This window comes from Ciconia boyciana, chromosome 2 (genome assembly GCF_034638445.1).
Source record: "Ciconia boyciana chromosome 2, ASM3463844v1, whole genome shotgun sequence".
Classification (NCBI taxonomy): domain Eukaryota; kingdom Metazoa; phylum Chordata; class Aves; order Ciconiiformes; family Ciconiidae; genus Ciconia; species Ciconia boyciana.
In genome coordinates, this window is record NC_132935.1 from 17,830,371 (window position 1) to 17,852,251 (window position 21,881).

At 34.4% G+C, this 21,881-nt stretch overlaps 1 protein-coding gene across 3 annotated transcripts in view; it reads left to right on the top strand.

Moving 5' to 3' along the window:
• Positions 1-21,881, top strand: part of CSMD3 (CUB and Sushi multiple domains 3) — a 782,968-nt gene that overhangs the window by 160,686 nt on the left and 600,401 nt on the right. For all 3 annotated transcript variants that reach the window (XM_072852006.1, XM_072852007.1, XM_072852008.1), the window contains exon 4: positions 8,025-8,219. In XM_072852006.1, the coding sequence (XP_072708107.1) occupies positions 8,025-8,219 (195 nt within the window). The remainder of the gene's footprint in view (positions 1-8,024; positions 8,220-21,881) is intronic.

Consider the following 21,881-nt stretch of genomic DNA (forward strand, 5'->3'; position numbering starts at 1 on the left):
AATTTCAGTAGGAATCTAGATATGACAATAGATCAAATATATAAAATTAATGAAATTTATTTGACATACATATCTATTCTTGTCTGTGAAATTTGTGTGGAGACACTGTCTATATGATACCACACAACTTGTTTGTCCTATGACATCCTCCTTCAGTGGGTAAACTGCCTTTTCCTAAATTCAGTTAGCTTTTATTGCGTTAAGAGTTACTGTTGCATACAAATAGGAGTCTGAGGAGTGGCTGGGGGGGGAACCCTCCCGTTGAGTCATGAGGTTCAGACAGGACCCCCTTGCTTTCTAAACTCCTTCTCAGAGAGGAGTCTAGGTGCAGCTAGGTCCAGTCTTAGTCTCAGACTTGGTCAACGGTTTATTTTCTAAGGACTGTGTGTATAACCACTTATCAGAACCAGAGCCTTCTCAGGGCTTTCGCTAAGGCGATAGCATTAATTTACAATGTTATAAGTCCGGTCGTGGCCAGCGTACTGAACTTCACGATTACTGATTCACTAATAACGCGCTTACACCCCCAGTCTAGTCATGTTGCGTGAACTATCACGGCCACACATAAAGAGTCTGGTTGTGTTCAATGAGAACTACCACGGCCAGATCAGTGAGGAGTGCAGTTTATTAGAGCAACAGACACACAGATTCTTTGGATTACCAGTGATAAATGCACTGTCTGCAAAGCACATGCAAATACCAAGAATATGAGTATGAGTAACACGGCCGGACACAAATGCATATATCAAGAATATGAGTAACACGGCTGGACACAAACGCGTTAAAAGATAATAAAGCGACTCTATATAGAGATTTCTAAGTTTTCCGCGGAGGCTCTTGGTATAACCAAGTGTTCGACTCTTACCCAAAGTGGGGGAAGAGAGGCTCAGCCTGTTGACTGATCCCAGAGGTCAGAGTGGTACGCGATGGTGTCTTCCCTAACATTCTCTTTCTCTTAAACCATTTTATACTATCTTTCACCTTTTGGGTGGAGCTTGAGTGACTCTAGTCATACATACCTTTGTTTAGGATTGGTGTAAAGTTTTCTCGCTTCACTTTTAAAGGTATAAACTAGAAAAATTCAGTGCGCAAGCTCAGTGAGGGGTGGTCACACCTTGGAGGCAGGTAGCTTTTGGGATGGAGGTGTGTTTTGGTATTATAATGATGTTATAATGAGCAAAGTTCACCAAAAGGACAGCATTTAATCAAAAACGTGGCAGGCTGTTGGCCCAGGGTAGTAAATATGCAGCTTATCAGTTCCATGATACCTTCAAGTTCCCATATAATTGCAGAGCCTGGCCACGGCATCTCCACACCGCTCCACCCTCCGGGCAGCACCTCTTAGAGTCAGCACACCAAGTTCCCCTGGCGTTACCAACATCTAAGGTTGCAGGCCTAGGGAACTCCCATGGAATGGATTCCTTGCATGTCAGCTGCATTCCACCTGGGGAGCTTCTTCAATGCTGTTCCTTACCTAGAAGTGTGAATATAAGTTCTAATTTTTAAGTAACCTCAGCCATTATCCCACAGCTTTTTATATCTTTGGTTACTGTAAATTCTCCAGGTAAGGACAGCCAGTGGAGAAAAATGCAACATTTATACAGTACCTAGCATAAGGCAAAATAAGGTGGGGCATTGAGGCAGCAGTGGAATGAAAATAAATAATACTATGAGATATTTCTTACCATAACAATTCAGAAACTGAAGATGAAATTCTTTTGTATAACTCTAAAAGGCATAGTAAGAAATACATATTGCAGAAGGAATAGCGATATGGTATAAGTTTTAGGGTTATTTTTTATTTTAGATTGTCCTGGGCTCTGAAATAAACTTTGCTCTGTAATTACAACAGCCTCTTCCCAGCTGCTACAGAATACAGCTATGCCAAAACAGTGCCCAGAATCACTGCAGTCTAAATGGAACAATCCTGTTATGACTCATATATGGACGTATCTACACAGATACTGCATGGCAGGCAGGATGCATCTGTCTGGGCTTCATCCACCTGGGAAGCTAAACAACCACCACATGTGGCAGATAGAGTACCTCAGGCATTGGACTATACTGATAGGGCTGAATACTTTCAGAACAGTGTGGATGGAGCAATCTCTGCCACACTAGCAACCCTACACCCATTCCAAAACTTCATGTAGTCTCCAATGGTCTTTCTCAGCTCATGCACTATGTGAAGTTACCTGCCAGCCATATTCAGGGTTTAACTGGTGCCCTCAGCAGCTGTAAGGGAATTTACTGTGGGTAAAGCTTTAATTGAAGTCAAGTGGAATTTGGTAAAAGCCAATAAGGGTGGCTGGTGCTTTTAACTGTATAGCTCTCCTAGCTAACTATTTGGTCTTTACCTATTTGCCATTCCCTTCAGGTAACACTTTAGAAGTGTGTCTGATGGGGAGATGTCAGATTTAACCATATCTACTAAAGTTTATAGTCATCTTTCTGTTGATTTCACTTGGTGCTGGATTATGCTGTCATATTGTAAAATTAGTGACTGCCATTGTCTTTTTGCATGGTCTTTCAGCTCTCTAGTGCTGTTCTGTGTCTTTGGCTGATTTAAACAGTTATTTCAAACAGTGTATTGCATGTGAAGGGAATGTATTGCAAACCCTGGACCATTTCTTGTATTACATTTGTCATGCTCACTGTATCAATGTTACTGCACTACTACAATGATCACTTTTTTCCTTCACATATCCTGGAGGGTTTTTTGCTGTACTTCTTGTTGCTGTTGTTCTCTTGCTGTAGAAGAATTATATTTATGCAGTTCTAATTTACTGAATGCTGAAATGGGTTTGTTCCTATAAAAATAACATATGACTTTAATGCTATAAATAGAAACATTCTTGTGTTACTTGCAAAGAAGGCAAATGCAGTGACTGTTTCAACGTACTTAGAACCAAAATCAAACTCAGTATAAAAATCTACATTTAAAGTTCCCTCAGGACACAGTTTTAAAAGACACCCTTATACTAATCAGTGGCTTTACTTCAGATAATCAAGTTCCTCTGTCATTTTTTGGGATGAAAATAACTTCAAAGGGAAGAAAAAAGCAAAATTATGTCATTCATTAAGAAATAATTAAGAAACTGTGCAATGTAATCAGCTGTATTATCCTTAGTGAACAGTAGAGACCCTCAGTGAGGTTACTATTACAAAGATATTTGTCTATCAAGAAACAGCAGCTAAGAACAGGAGAAGAAAAAACATGTTTTACCTTGTTTTCCTTTAGGGAAAAAAATTAAATCTTTCTCACACTTCCTCTTGCCTACCTATTTATAAATAGGTGCTGGAATATGACAGTTGCTTCTGATTGACCCACATAAAATGCACAAAACAAAAGAAAAACAGAGAAGTTTTGGTTGTTAGATATACTGTTATTTCTATTGCTGCTGTAAACAAATGGGAATTTCAGGATAGTGACTCTTCATTCTGCACTTGTATCTTGAGGTCAGAGATCTGTTGGAATCAAGGAATAACCACTTTTATTGTTGAATTACTACAAAGGAGAGACCTGGATTTTGGGGGAGGGGATTTTTTTCATTTAATCTCTGTTTTAATAAATCTGTATTGCTCATGGTAGATCTTTCAAAGCATTCATTTATAGTGTCTCTTTCTTTGCTCTCTGAACCATACATATTTGTGCAGTTAAATTGCCATTTAGATATTTTTTAATTTTTTCCCTCACTACACTGATATTGCCTACTCCAAATTTTCTTGTGGTTTCCCTCACTCTGTAAACTCAAGTGGGATGGGTTTACACCTTCTTAATATGTGTGTAGGAAGAGAATGGTATTTCTATACTCATCAGTTAATTCTTCTAGTCCCTTTTAGATCTAAATCTAGACCATGCTTACTTATATATTCAGAGCAATGTGAATGAGGACAGAATAGAAAATAAAGCAAGCAAAATATACATTTTGAGAAAGAAAGCAAAATATTATGAGGTAGAAACTATGCATCTAAGTTACTTTTTGAGTTTATGAAACCTTTGGAAAACTATGTGTAACTAAAATAAACCATTAGAAGATTTGATATAGGTGAATTTTGGAGAACTGAATTTCAGGCTACTTCGTATTGTCACAAATGTACCATCTTTCCTAATATTTGGGACCCTTGGAATGTATAGCACTTATCATATCCACACACATACTACATGCAGCACTTCTGAAATCAGTCTTGAGTCTTTAATACCAAAGCATTCTCACTTGTCAATAAGATAACCTATATATGCTTTGCTTTTCCAAGGGATATCTGTGTACAGCTGTGTTCTAGTATTTCCAGTTACACTGAGTCCTGTCCCAAAAGACAACTGGAGTGGTCCCTAGAATGGCGTATTCCCTGGACCATACTCAGGTTTGTCTGGCAGAGGAATTACTGTCTGGAATAGCAGACACAAGTAAACAAGCAGTCTAGAACTAGTGCCATGCAGTAATACAGGGAGATATCCAAATGGACACTGTAGGGATACCAGGATTATTCAATTTCAAAAGTAATAAATGAAACAAATATTAGCCTCTATTGGGATATTTCATAGGTTTTTCAATGAATGAGTACTCACGAAGATATACATTTGCTATTGGCAGTGTTTCTCACTTTAAGTTGGGAAAAATGCAATCATAATGGTTTGTAATAGCTGTGAACAAAAACTGTGATAAAGATATGGATCAACCCTTTAAAACAAGACACAATGCTTTATCTTCCTAAATTTCTAATATCAGATTTAGTGTGTGAAGAACATTAATCTTCAGAAGAGAAAATACAAATAGTTTCCACTGAGCTGAATGCAACGCAATGATATGACAGATACATTTTTTACTGGAATATTTGCAAACACTTGTTCTGGATATTTGGACATGAAATTATAAATTTCATGCTTAAACAGTTTAGGGAGGACAGGTGTTACTCTTGATTTTATAAATAACATAAAAGAAAAAATGCCTGACTTAAAATTTGAATAAAAAGAAAGTAAAATGGAAATTTCCGTATCTGTTTATGACTTGTTTCTCCTTAAGTGAACGCTGAGAGAGAGACTCAACTCCTGCCAGCCTTGTTTTTGAAAGTATTGTCACAAATAAATTATATTTAACGTGATTTAATATGAATAGCTTATTAATTAGTATTTATAAGTGGCTGAATTTATGATAATTAAACTCTTTAAAGGAGTGTGTCCATTCCTGCTAAGCAGAACTCTCTGAGGCATATTTTACCCACAGTCTTTCAACAGACTGACGTTAATGGGAATTAATGAAATAAAAACTTATTGAAAAGGATTGAAGAGCATTTTGATCTCGGTGTTTTATCTTCATGTAGAAAAAAAGAGAGGACAAATAAGTTCATACATACCTCACTTACAGGCGGAATATTGATTTAAAAAAGCATTTTGGTTTTGTGCAAGCAAACAATGCACATGATTTCAGAGATAACTGACAATTAAATCTAGGACAAAGAAAATTCTTACTTGGTGAGAGATTGAAACAATTGGGACAGCTTGCTTTAAAAAGAACATGAGCAACAATACACAATAAAAATGTAAAAAAGTAGGATGGTGTAAAAAGTTCAATTATGCTTATTTTCAGAGTACATGAACAAGGAGAAGTTAAACCAAATTACAATGTGGCAAATTTAAAAGGAAATACTTCTCCACGCTTCATATCATTACTGAGTATCAGAATGTCACTGAAGTCAAGAATCTGTGCAGAGCTGAACAAAAATTACAATCTAGTTTGGCAATTCCTGTGTTCCCTGACAGATGACAATCTCAAGGTAACAATCTGTAGCTTTAAATGGCAGAGAGTTGGTAGTACAGTGTCACAATCAGTTTGAAAATAGATACTACCTATCAAAGAAAACTAATGCAGTTACTTGGTGAATTACCCCCCCCCCCCCCAATAATGCACTTGTATATACGTTCAAAATGAAAATACTCACAGAATAAACTAATATATTTTAAATTGTACAAGATATTTTCTACTTTATTATCTAGAATCAGGAACAAAATGACTTGAAGGATTAGAAGTAGTAACATACTCACTAGCCACTTTCATAATATTAAAAAGTTAATGGAAAACGGCATGTATTCTTTTTAGATGATTCATATAGTATTGCAACTGGAAAATGAGTTTTAGTTTAGAAGGAGGGTGGTTTTTAATTAGTGCTTTAAAATATAATTTCATAAGAATATATTGCCTCTGTGGGTAATTCTTGATGAGACAGCAGTAAGAGTATAGCAAGCAATTTTAGGCAGTGACTGTTAAAGGCACCACTAATCTTTATATTCTTTATTTCAAAGGTCAGGAAATCTTTTTGTGACCTTTTTACAAAGCACTGAGAAATACAGGCCTCAGAAAGATTTCATCTTCTCAGAGAAGCTGAAAAGAAAACCACTGTGTACAGGCAGAGTTTTCAAGTTAATATAATATGATTCATAAGATAACCAACATCCACAGGATGATATTCTTACCTCTATTTTGACATGCTACGATGATACATAATAACTGGGATGGCCTTGAAAACCTTTAAAGGATTTAAGAGAAATCCCTCTGAACAAATATGCAGGAGTCAACTGCAGCATTGCCTTCTTTGTAAAGCTTGCAAGCAGATTTGAGCACAGGGGAGTTTTGTTGGGGGACAGAACACTTAGACTGATAAAGCAGTATTAAGAATATCAACCATTTAGGTGAGCTTTGAAATGACCAAGATGAGACAGGCTATCTTCTTATTCTGTGCCGTGTCCTTGTGCAAGGCAATGAAAGTCAAATCCAGTTCCACGGAGTTTATTATGTAAGAGAAAGAAAGCAATAGCAGCAATGACATCAGCAACTAAACTGCATATTTAACATATGCACATCAAAACATGATTGGTACAGCAAGTCTCGCAGATGAACACGTTAGAATATCTTTTATATATAGCATATATATGTATAGACATGTATAGCATATATAGCATATATATATGACTATACTGGATTTTTCCTTTTAACTGTTACACAGTTCTGTTTCATGGCTGGTATCAGAAATCTAATAATATATCCTAGTTCTTGGTAATTCTTGGCATGGAAGTTTGACAATGTAACATATCTCATGAGCCATACTGCTTGTTTTAATAACCATTTATACTTCTTTTCTTTAATTGAAACCTACTATAACAGTTCTAATTATTTTTTCCATACTGTATTTAAGTATGTTAATATATATATATATGTCTGTGTGCCTGTTGTGCACACATTCGTGAGCACATCAGGGATGCAGAAGAATAATTTAGTTACATAAAACTCAGGAAAAGAAATTAAAACAATACATATATAGCCTTCTATTCTTCCATCTTGTTTCCTTACTTTGTAGATTAGGGAAATTTACTATGAACCCAAGTACAAGTTTATCCAAGTTTACCTGATTTGCCTCTTCTCTGTTAACATTAGGCTGGTAAGTATACTTGGTACAAGCTTTGAAGAGCTCAGGATGAGATTATGAAACCTCTTTTGCTCACACTTGTACAAAACCTATCTTTTTATGTCTGTTAACTAAAGGACTTCAACAGCTTCCTGGTCATGCTCAGGCTTATGTTTGTTAAAACCTTCTGCTAGTTTTCTGTCTGGAGTACTTTTGTTTATTCTTCCAAATTTTGGTTGATTCGAATGTGATGTTCTTTTATGTCTGTATTACAGTTTTGTTTATTGTTTTGCATTTAACTTAAGAGTCAGAAATATTTAAGTTCCTTTGTTTCCTCTTCCTAATTGCTATCAATTAATAAAGATATATTAACATATCTATAGCTGGAGCTTAAGGAAAACCTCATGCTCATTTTTGTATAATATTCTACCTTTGGATATATGGGTACATAAGCAGATACTTAATAGACTAAGTCAGTAGTGGCTTTTCAGTGTTAAGAGTTGTATAATATCCATGAAAACACAGTCTGTCCAAAGTTGCCAAGTTGTGTTCTATATTCTTCAGCAAAATGCAGTATTGATTTATAAAAACATTATAAGTAATAATAAATATGTCTTCTCCAGAATTACAGAGTAGTTCCTGTGGCAATCCAGGAGTTCCACCAAAGGGTATCTTGTACGGTACAAGATTTGATGTTGGTGACAAAATCCGATACAGCTGTGTAACTGGATATATTTTGGATGGCCACCCTCAGCTTACTTGCATAGCTAACTCTGTGAATACAGCATCATGGGACTTCCCCGTTCCTATCTGTAGAGGTAAGAAAAATGCTACAGTAATGTTCTCGAATATACAGGTTATATTTATTAGTATGAAAAACTTTAAATTTTTAAAGTCTGTTTTAATTATTAACTTTTAGACTGTGATTAAAGAAAGAAAAGCCTTTTTGAATATTTTGATCTCTTGCTCACATATATGATGTATCTCAGCATATGCACCTACTGATTTTTAAGTCAATACCCTATTAAAATGATATTTCTCATTTACTTTAAAAAATATGCAACGAAATAAGAACTAGGAACTTAGTAATAAGTAAGCTATAAATGTCTGTGTTCAATATGTTTACAACTATGGGAATGTAAATTTGGGATCCATTAACACTTCCTAAGGACTGACCTTTTGTCAAGTATTAACTTGGATATTGAGCAAATAGAAGTTTGAAACTACCAAAAACAATTGATTTAGAGGGACTTCCTCTCATTCTCAGTCAGATTTGATATCTTAAGATTTCTGTATAGGATATTCCTTGTATTCTAACAAATGTTGTAGGTCAAATCTTTTCCCTTGCTCACATTAGAAATATAGCAGTAGTAGGGAATCCTGTTTTATGGGTAAATCTTATTTTGTGAGACTATTAGAGAGAAATAATGTTTGCAGAGTAATGAAAGGAGCTAAGCTGATAAAATGGAGAAACTGTTACTACTATACACAACCAAATACAATAAAGATAGTATTTTGATGAAACACTGTTATGTCAGGCAAGTGTGAGGTCCTTTTCTGAATTCACAGGTTAACTTTAAAGAGCGTAACATTTATATTTGTCTAAAAAATTTGATGCAGTCTTGCACGGGCTACAAAAACATTCCAACTGAAATTAGCATTCTGATAAATTTCTGATTAAAAAAACCCCAAAATTCTGTTGGGATAAAACCTGGTTAATCAGTACCACAAAAAAGTAGTTATACATGGGAAATGTGTATCATTGGAAATACCATTCTGCTGTTTCCTATTCGTGGCTTAAAGCTATTTAATATATTTATCCATGACCTTGAAGAAAATACGAAGTTATTACTAATAATACTATTTTCTAGTAAAATTATTTACAACTCCTGAATCTTCCCCTCCTACTTCCCAGAAAAGTGCTAGCTAATAATGAAGAAGATACACAATCAAGGCATAAATCCAAATTTTGCTTGTGGAGATGATCATAAAAGAGATTTGTCACAAAATTTACACTTGTAACAACGGAGAAGGCTAATGGACTTCACTGTAGATCATTCTTCAAATTCTTGATCTGCCAATTTTGAAATGAATTGGCATAAAAAATTGTACTCTTACATGAGGAAGATGAGAGAACCTGATGCTTCCACTTGCCAGTCAGTCATCACAGTCACAGTGTTACACACGCTTTCTTTCGATACAACGTTTTTCAGTAGAACTTTGGATAGATTTTGTTTTTATTTCGAGACGATGTGAAAATACACAGCGTAAATTTGAATTGGAATGATATGCTCCCAAACTAGTCCTGTGGTTAAACATAACTCTAGTGTGTAAGGAGAAGACTGTCACATAAGAACATGAAAAACATATTTCTTTTTATTCATGATTAGAGAGGTCATTATCTGGATAGTGTCACTCTCTAGGGCAAAATAGAGTTCACAAATTGGAACGGATTCAGAAAAAGAAGAAACAAGTTCTGTTAGGTTTCAAAATTGTCATTTTGTCTAGAGACTGAAGGAACAAACTTTTCGGTATATGCAAAAGAGGATGACGAGGTGACTTGATTTACTGCAAAAACTCATGCACAAGGGAAATATTTTTTGGAGAAGACAGTGCTCTAATCAATAGCAGTGAAGAATCTAAGGGGTAAAAGCTTGACAAATAAAAAATAAAAAACCCCCAAGGTACACATTTTAATAGTGGTGGTTATGAATTACTGAAATATAACCTAGGAATGTCACAGATTCTTGATTTAACATCAGGCCTAATGGCTTAAAGGCTTAATGCACTAAATTACTGTTAAGGTATTTTTGGTCCATGTTTGATAAAAAAAATAACTAATTATTTTCAATAGTTCCTTCTATGAGTCTATGTTTGATATCAGAAACATCTAACGTTACATTTAATACAGTGACCTTTGTGGTTCCATTCCAATGAATTAGTCTTAATTTTGTCTAATGCAATTATCCAACACAGAATTCTGCAGAAGGTTGCTAGAGGTGATTACCCACTAATGAGCTTCTTATCTCTTTCTCTCTGTTTGCCATGGAGATTCTCTTTGATTAAACACTCATCTTTGAAGAGTTCCTCTGATAAATGTCTTATTGTTCTCTACCAATGGTCATTATATCTAAACCAGAGAATCCCAAGACAAGTGAAGTGGTGTGTAATTTTGAGAGTATATATGTAAGAATTAATTTTTCTCAACACTAAACAACTTGACTACTGTTTTTTGGTAGATGGCCAGGTCTCTTCCAGACATGCATATACTAGTTGTTCATTTTAATATAATTAGCTGGATTGGGCAAATACAGTGTATTTCAATGCCATGACCTAGGAAATGTCATTGTCTGATTTGTTAGAAAAAAGCCCCAAGAACAGCAGAAAAGTATACTTTATTCAATATTAATTTGGTTTGTTTGTTTGTTTGGTTTTACCTATAGAAAATAAATCGAACACAGCTCTGAACTTACAGCATGTTTAGATGTCAGCAGAGTTAAGCTCATAGATGTCCTTAGATCATCTGTGTGTAAATGTCATTGTCATCTGCCTCTTCTAATTCAGAACAAGTAAATTTGGGGAGTAATTTTTTTTCAGCTCATTCCTTTTACATTGCTTTCACTTTGAATTAAGAGATCAGGAGGAGGTCATGCTTGTGTTTTAGCAATGTAATTCTTACAGACTGATGTCTCAATGGGGGGAATTTCATTGGAATCAACTGTGCTTCGTACTGCCACAAGCATCCATACATGAGACCCTATTACATGCATATGGTTTAAATTTGGTGCATAACACTGATATTTGTGTTTTTTTAAGTTACACATATTTGGGCCAAATTTTATTCATGAAGAAAAGAGTTGTTGCTCAAATGGCTTCCTTTTTCTTTACTAGTCTCCATAGGATTGTATTGCAAAATCACATACCTAACAATTGTTTTGTTTCATATCCTGTTTCTCAGTGAACATAGTTTGAATGCACAAAGTTTTTCACCTGTCATTTGCATGTTATGATATTCATTAAAAGAGTGTAATTTTTATTAGATTTACGAGAAGTGCAAAAATACCTTAATTAAAAGAAAACTAAATTGGATTTATTGTGTTGTGGTCAATTATATTGTGCACAACCCATGACTAGTTTTTAAATAAAGTCTTCTTCCCTGACAAATTAATTTTGATAAGGTTGTTTTCAACAGTGAAACATGACAGCAGCTTTATCATATCACCTATTCCTGAGATAATGTTGCAGTTTGCAGTTTCTCCATAATGCAGCAAGCTAGGAATAATTTACTGAGGCTAATAAACAAGGTTACATTTATAGATAATATTGTCATTCTATAAAGGTTATAATAATTAGACACTTTCATAATCAAGGAATTATTCTGACTTTTATATTTTTAAAGCTTTTCCTATTCCAGGGTAAAATGGATGTTGTAAGAATCTTCATTCTAAAACTTTTTTTTTTCAAATTCTGAAATTTCAAAACCAGAATATAGTTTTATTTGTATTCCTAGAAGATCTATTAAAATATTTTCACTATTGCCTGTACATATAGCTACACAATATTTGTCACTGTAAAACTTTTGTTCATATTTTTAACAAGATGCTTTGTTTTTCCACTTGTTTGAATTGACATGCTTTTTGGTCAGACAAGTGCAGAACCCACTGACTGTAGCTAGTTTTTTTACATGGACAAAATGCATTTCAGCTTCTTTGATTATATGTCTGGGAGGATATTGAGTTATTTTTCCATATTTTGTCACGACAGGTAAAAGATTGAAGATGTTGTTACTAATTCCAAGTCCGGGAATTCTGTAATTCCCCTGCAACATATATATATATGTACATATAAATATATGTTTATTTCTAACTGTCTGTATAGATGTATACTTAATTTCTTCTTCTTCAGTGGATTTATACCAAATAAACTGGATCCAGTTATTTATAAGCTCATGTTTCAAAAAGTGATCTACCAGGTGTCAAATTGAATATTAGAATATTCAGCTCACTATTGAAGTATTTTGCTATTTCCTGTGTGCAGAACCCACTGGAGGGGAAAATTTGTTAATTGCAAGTCACTGGTATAATTCTATGACTACATAGATACATGACTACACATATTTCAACTACATGAGGTAAGTTTTAGGTCAGATAAAACCAATAACATCTTCAAATGAAATAAAAGTATACCTAAGAGTCTTGTAGACCCTCCAGTACACTTTCTTGAAGGGGTATATATGTTTATATACGGCCTATAATAGTACAGAACTTTGAAAAAAAATTAATTAAACTTCACATACCTACCAAGAAATATTCCTATAATATAAGCATTTCACAGACAGATAAATTTGGTTGCAGGTAAGTAAATGATTTTATGACAGCATTGCAAATACAACCTAGTAATATAAGCAGTAAATAAGCTGACCCTGCCTTCGTGTCTTTGTTGTAAGCTGGGCTTTGTACGCTGTGGAGAGAACAAAGCAGGAGATAAAGTCAAAGTACTGCACTTGATGCCATGCAGTGCATTAACTAGTGGAACTGACAATATACACAGAGGAAAATAAAGTGCGCTAACTTAAAGGCAGGAATAAATTAATTACCCCTCACAGGGAACGAGCAGTTTTTTGTCTGAAGCCAGTTCTTATACACAAACAGTTGTCACTGCTTATTCTTGGGAAAAGCCCCAGTATAGCTGTGTGAGACTGGATTAAAAACATGTTGGATTATTTAAAGAAAGTCAAAAAGAAAACCAACAAAAATATTTTGTAGAATGATGTATTTGTATATAAGATATGAAGATGACTTGGCACTAATGAATGAGCAATTTTTCAGAGATTGTTCCACAGATCCTTTTTGGGACATTATAAATCAGTGGCTCATAATGGCCAACACTCTTATGGTTGGTACATTTAAAAAAGTAAATGGTCTACAAATGGGAATGATGCTCCCCTAAAATTGGAGAAGTTAAGATTGGGGGGGGGGGAGAAATGATGAAAAAGGTTTACCATTTTATTGAAATAGTAGTATAATATAGATGTTGTGTGTTTTCAGGTAGAACGCTGTGTGCTTTCAAGCAGGGCCCAGAAGCTCTGCAAAATAATACCCTGAATGACTTTTTTTAAGAAGAAAGTTATATTACCTTTTGTTGCTTTGAATTTTAGCAATAAAAGAACTTTGTGAGTTCTTATTTTGGTTATCTGTAAAGTGTGTAATTTTTAAGACCAATAGAATCAAACTTTTGCATCTATGAAAAGGATTGAAATTGCTCTCTAGTACACCCTACCATACTTGTCTTTTCTTATTATATTAGTGTTATTCTCAGGATAGTATCTGATTCTCATTATCAGGGTCATTTCACATAAATACACAGTGTACTTAAGTGAACAAATATTTCTGAGCCTGAAGAATAGGAAATCCCCACGTGAATTTTAATGTGTGATCAGCTCCATGGATTTATTATTCAAAGTAGTGGTGAAACTTTACTGAATTATTTGAAGTTACTCTAAGTCATTATTGATGTGTTGTCAACCAGGAAATTGGTACAGAAATATAAATGTTTATTATATTAGAATTATATATTCCTAACAATAATGCTAAAATACACTAGCCTGCTAATGTATTATTAGCACTAAAATGTGCTAATAATAACAATATTAGCATTGCTAATATAGATAATGTCTGTTAAATGGAGCTCACTGAAAATATATAAGCAATAATAATGATCTCACATAGTACGAATTCCTTAACCAAACAATATTATTCATGAGAATTCTGATTGGTTTTAATACATTAGATTCATGTCCAAAACCTGTGTTTGTTCATTTATAATAATGATGTTCACATAACTAAGTTCTTATGATGGGTGGAGAACTGCAAGTACCCATTGTGCTCACCTGTGAAAACTTAGAGTGTGCAATGATGTGCTACTGTAGTAGTGATGATACTTTTAAAAAAAAATCATGACTAATTTTTAGAAAGCAAGCCCATTATGGAAACTTTTTTAACAAAAAAGAATTTAATTTTATTAGGGTTTTTTTTAATCAGAATTTAAATATTCAAAGGGTGATTAAGAGATATACAAAATATCGGGATACAGTTAACAGCTTATGAAGCAATACAAAATATCTTAAAATGTTTTCCTTACTTGTCCTTTCATTAGAAATTTATATATCCAGGTCAGAATATTCATCAGAACATCAGAATCACGCTTTCATTTGGTTTACATAGTTTGGCTTTGCACATCTTCATGGAATTTCAGGAATTCCTATCAGTAGTAAGGAGAGCTATCCTTAGGTCCATTAGAAACTTACATTAGTGGTGGGCAAACCCTCAGCTGGTGTGATATAGTCCAGAATAAAAAGGTATTCCGATCAAAGTAATTAGCATTTGTCAGTACAGTCACTATCTTAATTTGGAAAACATGCCTCTTAAATTACATTTCCAAATAGTATATAGACAACTGGGGAAAGCAGCAGAACTGAACTGTTTCTAAATAAATGAAATTACGTTTAGACAAAGAAAGCATATGTAATTATTCCAGAAAGGGAACATTTGCAGACAGTTGTAGTTCACACAAAAGTAAGGAAAAGACAGACATAACAAAGCATTATCTTGCTACTTTTCATGGAAAAAGTACCAATAAGATCAAATTTAATAACAAAAGATTGTTATAACAATTGATACAGGCAATGAAGAGGAAAAGAGAAAGACCAGATTTTAAATTAAAGAAATCTAACCCAGTACTGAACAAAATAAAACTTCTTGAATACCAAAATGTTCAAGCCCACAGTTGTGTTCAAGGCTGGGAATTAGGACTTCTTACAAATGGATGGAAGTTAGTGGGGGTGGTTAATGAAAAGCCTGAAACACTGCTTTTATCTCCTGTTTTCTTAATAATTTTCTTAAGCAACGACAAAGGACATAGAAGTAAATGATGCAGTGACCATATTCACATATACTATTGAAATTATTTTGTAAAATTGTCACTGAGGACAACATAATAGTGAGAATTATACCTGTAATAGAAAGGGGAGAAGATTACGCTGAAGGAGCAAGATGAGTGAATGGGAAGGAGGAACTTGGAAAAGTAAAATACTGTTTTATACTGATAATTGACAACAATTTGAAGTTTGTTTTGGTAATACGTACAGTGCAATCACCAAAGCACAACACTAGAGATGTTAATTCCAGCAAAGCCCCAATCTTTTACATGCAATTTAAAACTAATTTCTAATGAAGTTTATTTGTTAGAAACCCCTAAAGACTATTTTAAGAGGATAGGTGTTAAATGTATAGCTCTAGCTTGATTCCACTTTGTGCTAGTAAATTCTGATTCTGCTAGGTAATTGTTTCCCTATAACATTTTACATTCTTCTTAGGTTCATGTTCTATGTGGCATTTCTGGGTAAATCCTTTCTAGTGATCAATTACCATAAATAACATTTGTAAAATAATTTGAGATACTTTGAAAGTAATTACTGGTAAATCCCAGGTTCATTAACTTAATTTACTAAACTGCTTAATCCAAAAAGCTTTTGCTGCCATGGGCTTTTAAATAGACTAGTATATTTTTCTCAGATTATTGAAATTACAGTTTGCTAAAACTTTCTGTATCTCTCAATTTCTTCCTAAAATTAGAATTTACCTGGGTATAAATGGAAATTGTGAAAATATTACTCAGTATTTAAGTAACACTTTGCAGACCCTGGTTTATAACTCAGTTGTAATTACATCTGGAAAGCAGAAGTCATAACAAATTATTTTTCTGAGAAGTTTTTAAAGCCCTTCAAATATTACTCCAAGAGAACAACTGATTGCCAGTAGTGTTTTTTGCAGGCAAAAGATTTCATTGCTAAAATTCTAGCATGACATTTTAGCATTCTTCAAGACCGTATCTTTATTAACCTAAAGAATGATTATTGATTCGCCTATGGAACATGAATCTTGCTCTTCAGCATTAATTAATCTTCTTGTTCTCATCATTGGCAGGAGTGTTGCTGGTTTATTGAAATATTAAGACAGCATTGTCTCTGGCTTGTGGGAATGATTTCAGATCTGTAGCCTGTTTTTAGAGATAATATTTAAAATTGTTCACTGATGAAGGAGTCTGAAGATGGTTCAGTTGTGTTACAAAAATAAATTTAGAATTTCACAAAATTTAGTCATCTTTTTATGCAGCTCTGCAAATTCAGAGGTTAAAAACAATCTGCTATAAATTGTGTTGATGCTAGAAGGGCATTTAAATGTAACGGAAGCCATAGCAGAGTTTTGCTACAAGTGTATGAAAGATTCCATTTTATTTAAGGTGGCCAAGAAAGGCCCAACAGCACAGGCTTAATCTCTTAACAGAACTGACTGTAATGAACATATAGGTAAGAGTTCTGCTTTATTAACCCATTTGTCTTGTATGATGGCCTTCTGAGTTTTGTTCAGGATGAAACCTTTGATAGTAGATCTGTAAAAATTTAGCACATAAGATTTTCACATTTCAGTCAATCAATCAGTGGAGCTGACCTTATTTCACCAGAACAGAGCAGTTTATGGGCAAAGGTTCTCTCTGCTGCTCTACAGCATAAAGTTGGTTCTGGGTTCTTCTAAGACTGTTTGGTAGGGGGTAAAAAACTTTAACTGTGAGAATTTAGGATCACTAGTTGCTTCATCAGTTTAATCTTCCTAATCCCAGTACTCTTAACCCTGGCTGGTATTTGACACTTCAGAGAAAGAAACTTCCTGCTGTGCAGTAATGCATTAATTCTTTCCATGTCACAGTTCCATCTTGTCTTTCATTTTGAATGTTTGATGTTATGTCCCAACTTTATATACTTTTTACATTTTCTATAACTTTTTTTCCATATCATTGTAAGTATGTATATTTTAAATTTTTGTATCTATGTCTTAGAACTTTTAAAAATTCTTTAAAGTATAATGAAAAAAATAGACTTTGCTTTTGAGGCCTGCTAGTTCCCAGTTTTCTCTTCCTGAGTAAACCATGAGGAAAAAATAAACCTTGTTCAATATCAATACTTCATACAAAGTAATCAAATTGAAAAGAAAATAACTCTAATCTAGGAACCATGGGAAACAGACATTTTGACCCACATTTAAGTCAGGTAGCAGTGGATAGGGCTCAAAAACAAAGGATGCAGAGTGATGGGAATATGGGAGACTTCAGAAATGATAAAGCAGGATGAAGGGACATCTGGACATCTGCCTTCAGTCAGCCTGGGACACAAGCAGGAGGAACGCTGTTGGATTAACAGATGTAGTGGGACAGCTCACACAGCTGGAGTGTGCTAAAGGATGGATACAAACTCCTCAGGAGAGACAGGCAGAGAAGATGGTGTGGTGGCCTCTGTGTGAAGGAGCGGCTTGTATGTATGGATCTGCTGTTGGGGATGCAGAATGGGCTGGTTGAGAGCTTGTGGATCAGGATCAGAGAACAACAGAACAATCAGAGAACTCACATTGGGAGTCTATTACACACCACTAGATAAGGGTGAGGAAATCTGTGAAGTGTTCTTCAAACAGCTCAAGGAAGTCTCTAATTCACAGACTGTAGTTCTCATGGGATTTTATCCTTCCTGATACATGTTGAAAAGGCAATATGGCAGGATGCAAACAGTAAAGATTTCAGAAGATCTTAAAGAATCCATACCCATGTTTCACAGTAAGATTTATTCCCAGTAGGTATTTGTCTAGATAGTCCTTTTAAAACTTTCCCATTTTCCAAAGGCAGTGGTTTCCCATATTTTATTTTTAATATTATTAGAAAGGGTTTTTATCTTTTATTCCACATGAATTTTTCTTGCTAAAATTTAAGCATGCTATCTTTTTTCCTGTATATAGCTTTGTAGCTGTGCACATTAGAAACCAATTATTTTCTTCTTCTTTGCAACTTCCTTTTACTTGTTCAGTTTTGGTCTTCTCTTCTTTAACTACAGTAATCCTAATGCACTCTTACTTCACAAGTCATGCTTTTGAGGCCACTAGTAATTTTTGTTCATTTCCTCTAGTTTGTTTTTAATTTATCCATGCTCTCTTTTGAAGTGTTGGGCCCCAATTAGCAAAGAGTGGATAAGAATTTTTGTGATTCATTCATAACAGCTCATAGTTACAGCATGCTCTATTCTGCTCTCTGAGGTGCTGGTGTGTCCAGTTATTCATGCAGCTGGTCTATGAGGGTTGTTTTATTTCTTCCTCTTTTAAAATAATGTTCTGGGTTTTAAATAACATTTTTAACAAAGAATGTTGTCTTGATTAGTTTTGTTTTTGTTTTTTTTTTTTTTTTTGTCAGAATGGATTAATTGTTGAATTACAGGTAGACGGGCAAGGCTTTTATCTTTCTGTATTGCCCATGGAATTAAGCACTTATTGCAAGGCACAAATAAAAGATCTCCAGGAGCTCTAGACAAATCTGGCCAAAGTCCCAGAATAATATTGTGTTTATTTACTGCAATCTATAAATCTCCAGGCTGGCCAAAAATACAGTGCCAGATTCCAATTTTCTAACTATATGAAGTAAAAAACAAAGTGCACACATTTATGGGAATAATGTTGTGGTTTAACTCTTCATTTACTCCTATTTCATTTACTACAAATACTGAAAAAGAAATATTTGGAGATTCAGTCCTCCTGCAGCTTTGGGCATCAACTAAAAATGCTGAGGCACTGCTTACTTCATGTCAAACAAAGTATAATGAAAATTACTTTCTATACATTTGTTCATCTGAACAGGATTAGAAAAAGCAGAGATTTATGAATAACAATAATGATCATAACTTCATAAACAAACTATTTTGGGAATTTTCCTCTCATTGGGGATGAAAGTTCAACGGGCTTCTGTCACTTATCCAAGTCACGTGGACATCATCCATACATCAAGGATTTTATAAAGTGTACAGTTTCTATCATTACTAGGAACACCAAAGACTGAGGTCAAATTTTATAATCATTAAAAAACACTAGCACTCCAGAAACCTGGAAAAATCAAATTAAGACATCTGATACTGACTGAGCTAAGGTTTATCACTCATAAATGGTACAGCAGATGGATTAAGAGTACTGCTTTCACTGAAGGGAGAAAGCAAAAGAATGAACTGCAGAATAATCAGTAACTGGCTGCCCTGGCTGGTCAAAGTACAATAATGACAATTCTTCTCTTTTCTCATCCCCTGATGATGCAACTGCTAGGATAGTCAGTTCTTTTCATGTAACGTGCAGTTATGCGTCACTCATAGTACAGGATTAATAATTCCAGGGTGCTGTCATCTTCCTTGTTTAATTGCATAGCCTCATTTAAGATGCAGCTAAGTCAGCAAAGTGACTTGTCAACCATTTGCTCTTTCTAGCTGTTCCAAGCAGCCACGCTTGCTGTATTTATTCTGGTATCTCTAGATGCATGGTTGCTCCATTATCCACTTTTGCTGGTCACTGCAACTCTTCAAGTAAGCTTGAATTCTGGAAGAAAAACAAGTATATATAACAGCTCTATGTGTGTACTTAGAAAAATCCCTACTATTTAATAAGAACTCTTCAAAGGGACTCTGATCCCTCGCCTTGCAAATTTATGACTTGCTTTCTGAGTCTGTAAACTCTTGCGTTAAATTAAGATCTGCCACTGCGTGCCTCACACTCAGGCATAGTTTGATGGCTCTTTTGGGTACTATTTTTCATGTTATTACCAGTATAACATTTTCTTTATTACAGTCTTGTTTTTTTTAAATAGAAAGGTACTCAACTATAATCAGAAAAAACAAAATATGAATTCAACATATGGTAGAGCTGTTCATGGTCCCTTTTACTTATCCTTCCTTCTATCAACCATATATCAATAGGGCAAGATCATCCCCTTTTGATCCTGTTTCATATGGAGCTGCTTGGAAGAGTGGCTGAATATTTCAGTCATGTATAGTTGACATAATTTTTTTTTCTTTTTACAGTAAGCTGTGTTTCATTTCACTTGCAAATGGCCTTATGATCATCAGATGAAAGATATTATAATTTACATATTTGTATGAAATATGTAGGACACTACCTCATTACTATCATTCTATTCTTTTTACTTCTGTAGGTATCAATTAAAAGGCATTTCCTTCTCTGTGCTAAGGACAATTCTCCTACATTAAAACAGAAAGAAATCCCCCAAAAATTCCCTTACTGATGCAGCTGTTTGCATGCAATATTTCACTTTGTTCATTAGCAAAAAAAAAGAAAAAAACACAATCACCCCAGTGATTTTTACAATATTTTTCTTTATTTCAGTCCCAATAGTGATACGTTTTTCTATTCATCCAGGTGTTCACATACACATAATCATTTCCCACTGTTATTTAAAGAATTGTAGTTATCAAAGAGGCCAGAGTGCACTTCATGCTTGGGTTGAATTTCAGATATTTCAGGATGACAATTTAACTCATTCATTTTATGTAAGAGTACAGAAACTGCAGCTAAGACTGAGCTTTTCTAGGCTTTGGGAAGTTTAGGATAGTTTTCGATGGCCTTTCTGTGGTGAGCCCGTCCATTCAAAAATTCATAGAGGTACAGGTGCTTAAGACCTTTGCAAGCAAGTTATTTCTATTCTTCAGTATGAATTTTCCTCTACACCCCTAGTCACTTGTATTTGAAAATTATACTACCATATTACAGTTAAGCAATGTAGTGTGTAAGCATATGAGTTTAGATTCCTGCAAAGTTTAACTAAGGAAGTAGTTTCCTTGGACAGGCCATGATTTTGATATCTATTTTTACAGTACTAAAGAGCTAAAAAGAAACTAAGGAAATAGATTTCAAATATCTCAGAGTCTAGGAACTGTAGTTGGAACATATTTTTAACCAAACCTTTTCTACATTTTCATGCTTTTTTTCTTTTTAAGGAAAGTGATATTAAAAACATTGAACACTGAATTAATTTTTTTTTCTTAGTTTCCAGAACAGAAAAAACCAAATTATTTTAACTCATTGGATTAGTGCTGTGTAATGGATTTGCATTGTAAAAATATATCCGTGGCTTTTTTAGAATATAATTTCCATATTTTAGATCATCTGTTGAAGCACGTGACATTGTTTTTGGAGGTTTGGAGTTTTCAGCAGGAGCCAGGCTATCCAATGACTATGTTGCTTAGCACCTTATGTTTTACTGGTTCTTTCAGTGTTCTGTAATTGTTAAAAACAGTGGTAGCATATGCCTAACATGATATCTGATTTTTCCTCTGAATTGTGATTCTCCTTAGAGCATATATATAACTACGTAAGGGAATATTCACGTTTGTGAACAAGCTTCCTGCTGATGGCTTTTAGTTTTGACTGTTAACACTTTTTGTATGATTGTTTATCAAACATATTTTAGTACATAAGCTACTAGGACATTATCAAAATGTAAAAACCTGCAGCATACATACCAGTTAAAAACAGCTGAAAATGAAATGCCCGTGTAACACAGATGTGTTGAGATGGGAAGGAGAGAGAACTCAGGAGAACTTCTTTTTC